Source organism: Desmodus rotundus, chromosome 3 (genome assembly GCF_022682495.2).
Source record: "Desmodus rotundus isolate HL8 chromosome 3, HLdesRot8A.1, whole genome shotgun sequence".
NCBI lineage: Eukaryota > Metazoa > Chordata > Mammalia > Chiroptera > Phyllostomidae > Desmodus > Desmodus rotundus.
Window position 1 is genome coordinate 47628489 of NC_071389.1, and position 4383 is coordinate 47632871.

At 48.7% G+C, this 4383-nt stretch overlaps 1 protein-coding gene across 1 annotated transcript; it reads left to right on the top strand.

Moving 5' to 3' along the window:
* Positions 1-1014: 1014 nt before the first annotated feature.
* Positions 1015-4129, top strand: GADD45A (growth arrest and DNA damage inducible alpha). The gene is made up of 4 exons (XM_024565486.4): positions 1015-1278; positions 1798-1902; positions 2131-2368; positions 3451-4129. The coding sequence occupies exons 1-4, from the start codon at positions 1235-1237 to the stop codon at positions 3562-3564; spliced, it is 501 nt and encodes a 166-aa protein (XP_024421254.1). The 5' UTR covers positions 1015-1234; the 3' UTR covers positions 3565-4129.
* Positions 4130-4383: the final 254 nt, after the last annotated feature.

Genomic DNA, 4383 nt, shown 5'->3' on the forward strand with positions numbered 1-4383 from the left:
CTGCAGCTCCATGATTCAGCATCTAACATCAATAATTCATAGTGAGTTTGCAGGCATTCTGTGGAAGGTAGTGAGTGACATACTTGTTTTATGAAAGGAAGCGTAGGGCATGTTGAGAGCATTTTGAATCTGGACTTGTGGCTTGTGTGGGTGTCAGACATTTGCCTCTTAGCTAGTGGAGGGTGCAGAAGGATCCTACTTTGGAAAAGGCTCTCCCAGAAAGGCAAACTCGGGTTGTAAGGCTAGGATACACACATGTGGTAACCAGCTCCTCCTGAACATAATTTTCCCGAGCTACCCAGGGCAGGTGGGAAGCCTTTCTGCTTTCTGTGGAAAATATTCCAGCTTGGTTCCCTGCCACCACCAAACACAAATCTGTTGATTTTTCTTTTTTGAGCTTCCAACCCTTTCAACCTTCCAAAAATAAATCAAACCATCCATCAGGGCACCAAAATAATACTACTACTCCTAAGCAGCTTTGCTTAGACTTTCATAAACAACAGTTCTAAGGTAAACTTTACCCCGGAGGTCTGGACACATTCTTTTTATGTAACCTGCTTACTAATAATTACTAGACTTGGGTGCTTTAACCCTGAAAATAGATTTTTAATAGCAACCCTTAAAAACAAAAGGCATTAAGCGACGATCAAAAATTGTGCACCAACTACAAAAACACTTGGCAGCCTGCTCCAGCCCAAGATAGAGACAACCCCCCGCCCCCCTTCCCACTCCCCTTCACTGCAAATACCTTCTGTCTTGCGGACTCGGCCCGCAGGAATAATCAGCGAGCTCCGGACCCCTCCCTCCCCTATCCCGGCCCCGCCCCCGCACTGTAGGCTAGCTTCCGCTCAGCTCCTCCCCCTTCCGCTCGTCAGCCCTGTTCCAGGAGCCGGGGTCAAATTGTCTCCAATGCTTATTTGCATAACCCAATGGCAGCACATATGTAAATGAGGCGGGAGGTGGTTGGCTCGGTTTGGCAGGATAACTCTAGTAAGCGGGGCCTTTGTCCTTCAGTGGCTAAGAGGCAGCCGCCGGCGGGTGACACGGCTCTAGGTCGGGCTAGGAGAGGGTCTTGAGCGGTGACTGCGAGTGTTCGGAGAGGGAAGAGAAACGCGCGGTGGCGGCGGGAGCAGCAGGAACCTGTGAGGGAGTGCAGAGCAGGCGCCCCGGCGCCCTCGGGGGCAGCAGCAGCCCCCACGCCGCTCTCTCTCTGTGGGGGACCTGTAGTTGCAATATGACTTTGGAGGAATTCTCGGCTGGCGAGCAACAGACCGAAAGGTAAGTCGGCTGGAGCCTCTCCCTGAACTCTCGCCCGCTGCGCGCACCCCAGTGCAGCCCGGCAGTGGGGGGTTCTCGGGGGAGTGAATCGGTAAAAGTTTGCAGAGGGCACGTCCCGCCTTTCTTCCTCGCGGACCCTGCTAGGCATGGCCGCTGACGAAAGAGCGCGCCCCCAAACCCTGCCGAGCCCCTCCGAGCCCTTGCTAAGGGTAGAAGCGACCCTCCTTGCCCGTGCGGCTCCTGCAGCTGGCAGCCCGTGGCAGCGCCCAGCTCCAGGGACTGGCAGCGACCTCGGGCGAGGGTGGCGACGGCACTCTCGGGGCTTCTCCCAGGACGCACGGCCTCTGGACGTGCGAGGGGTTATGGAGGATGAGGGGGTCGGGGGGTTGCAGAAAAAGCTGAGGTGCACGGTGGTTCACGCACTCCTTCCCGAGTCGCGGTGCAGGGGGGGCGGGGGGCGGGACCATGGCCCCGAGGGGACTGGGGCTGACGGGACCCCTTGCTCTCGCTGGCGTGTAGGATGGATAAGGAGGTGGGGGATGCCCTTGAGGAAGTGCTGAGCAAAGCCCTGAGTCAGCGCACCATCACGGTCGGGGTGTACGAGGCGGCCAAGCTTCTCAACGTGTAAGTGGGGCCCTTGCGTGTCCCTCGTGGCACCCCCTCCCACTCCAACCCAGGAGGTCGCCCACGCGGGGCGCCCCTTACCCTGCAGCGCCTCTCTGCAGTTTTCCGTCTACCCCAGGTGGAGCGAGTGGGTCGGGGAGCGATCCCCGGGACCCGGGAGGGTGTTGCGGGTGCCCACGGGGGCTGGTGGTACCTCTGCGCTCACCCGCCCCCACACACTGCCCACAGCGACCCGGATAACGTGGTGCTGTGCCTGCTGGCCGCAGACGAGGACGACGACAGGGATGTGGCTCTGCAGATCCACTTCACCCTAATCCAGGCATTCTGCTGCGAGAACGACATCAACATCCTGCGCGTCAGCAACCCTGGCCGCTTGGCGAAACTCCTGCTGCTGGAGACCGACGCGAGCCCGGGGGCGAGCGAGGGCGCAGAGCAGCCCCCAGACTTGCACTGCGTGCTAGTGACGGTGAGGGAGAAGGAAACTTCGTGCTGGTCGGGATTAGAGTCCTGGAACACAGTGAGCCTAGGCTGAGAATCGCCTGATTGCACAGAGGAATGGGTGGGGGTCAAGAGCGTGGCTGCCTTTGCCCCATTAGAGTGTGGCTGGACTTTCAGCCGAGATGTGCCAGTTTCATCATCAGGATTTTCTCTGGTACAGAACATGTCTAAGCACGTTGAAGGCTGCCAGCAGCGGAAGAGATCCTTGTGAGTCAGCACTGTCAGCCCAGCTACTCCCTACCTACATCTGCACTGCCTCCCGTGACTAATTCCTTTAGCCGGGCAGATTAGATAAAGCCAAATAAATTCCTGGCTCACCCTCATTAAGGAGTCAGCTTCATTCTCTGCCAGTCAAAGCTAAAAATAGAAATGGTGTAGGAGACAGACCTCATTAATTCCCTGGAAATACATTAAAAGGATAGAATGGAAATTTTTTCTTTGCAATCTTGCAGTTTTTTTATAAAGAGATTTCCCCCCTCCTGATAAAAACCTTTGGTAGCTAGGTAACTTGCAGACGTACATGTGATAGCTTTTTGTTGTTTACACTGTACAGCTTTTTGGCTTGTCTAGTTAACTGGCAGCCTAAGTTTTGCACTTTTGAAAAATACCAGTCTTGTTTTTGGGAAGGATAACAGGTGGCAATTCTAGTGAACTGTTAAGCAGCTCTCATCGCATTGTGAGCACAGCATGGAAATATTTTTCAGTTTGATTCAGGTCTCTACCGCAGTACAAGTTTGGTAGGGCAGACCTGTGAATGATACCTCATGCAAAACTGAATAAATATTGTCATGCAAACATGTGTATAAGGATGTGACTCAGTGTATTGCATTAGGTCAGACTTTGTAGAGTATAGTTTAGTACAGAATTACCCTTAATGATTTTGCAGGAAACCCAACTACCCGGAAGAAATTTTATTTTTTATGGCTGTCACTGGACTCCGTGACACACAGCCAAAGTATAGAATGTTCAGGTGTCTTCCCCTCAATAGTAATGTAATTAGCAAATACTGATTTTCTAATACTAAATTTATTTTTCTAAATTTGTTCCTAGAATCCACATTCATCGCAATGGAAGGATCCTGCCTTAAGTCAACTTATTTGTTTTTGCCGGGAAAGTCGCTACATGGATCAGTGGGTTCCAGTGATTAATCTCCCTGAACGGTGATGGCATCTCAATGAAAATAACTGAACCAAATTGCACTGAAGTTTTGAAATACCTTTGTAGTTACTCAAGCAGTTACTCCCTACACTGAGGCAAGGATTACAGAAACTGATGTCAAGGGGCTGAGTTCAACTACATGCTCTGGGAGCCTGGAGTTAGATGACTTTGCAGGTGGAAAGAGGTGAAAATGAAGAAGGAAACTGTGTTGAAACAGAAACACAGTCAAAAGGAACAAAAATTACAAAGAACCATGCAGGAAGGAAAACAAACTATGTATTAATTTAGGATGGCTGAGTTACATTTAATTAAACCAAATATGCTTTGTTAAAGTTTAAATGTGCGGCAGTAGCTTGGTTATTTTTGATTTATATGCCCTCAAGTAAAAAAAAAAAAAAAAAAAAAAAGCAGAAAGGGTTAATCATTTTAAAACCATATTTTATTGTATTTTGATGAGATGTTAAATTCTCAAAGTTTTATTATAAATTGTACTAAGTTATTTTATGACATGAAAGGTTATTTATGCTATAAAACTTTTGAAACACAATAAACATATGGAATAATTGCATTATTTATGTGTGTTTTTATTTTTTTAACTTGAACTTTATTTTTTTAAGTTTTTAATATAAAAAATTAAATTTTCTGAAATCGCATATACTACATGTATGTATCTATATAGATATATATCTGAGTGTATGTATGCATGTATATGTTTTTCTACTTTTAAACATTTCGGCTGGACATGGCATAATTTCATTTTTTATTTACTTTATTTAACAGACATATTACTGATGCCCTACTCTATCCTATGTGCAAAGTCGGAAA

Excerpts from the sequence above, each read along its gene's own strand:
- GADD45A (XM_024565486.4), top strand. The coding sequence starts at position 1,235 with ATGACTTTGGAGGAATTCTCGGCTGGCGAGCAACAGACCGAAAG. Across the intron at positions 1,903-2,130 it reads GCGGCCAAGCTTCTCAACGT|CGACCCGGATAACGTGGTGC; the intron begins GTAAGTGGGGCC and ends CACTGCCCACAG. Across the intron at positions 2,369-3,450 it reads TGCACTGCGTGCTAGTGACG|AATCCACATTCATCGCAATG; the intron begins GTGAGGGAGAAG and ends ATTTGTTCCTAG.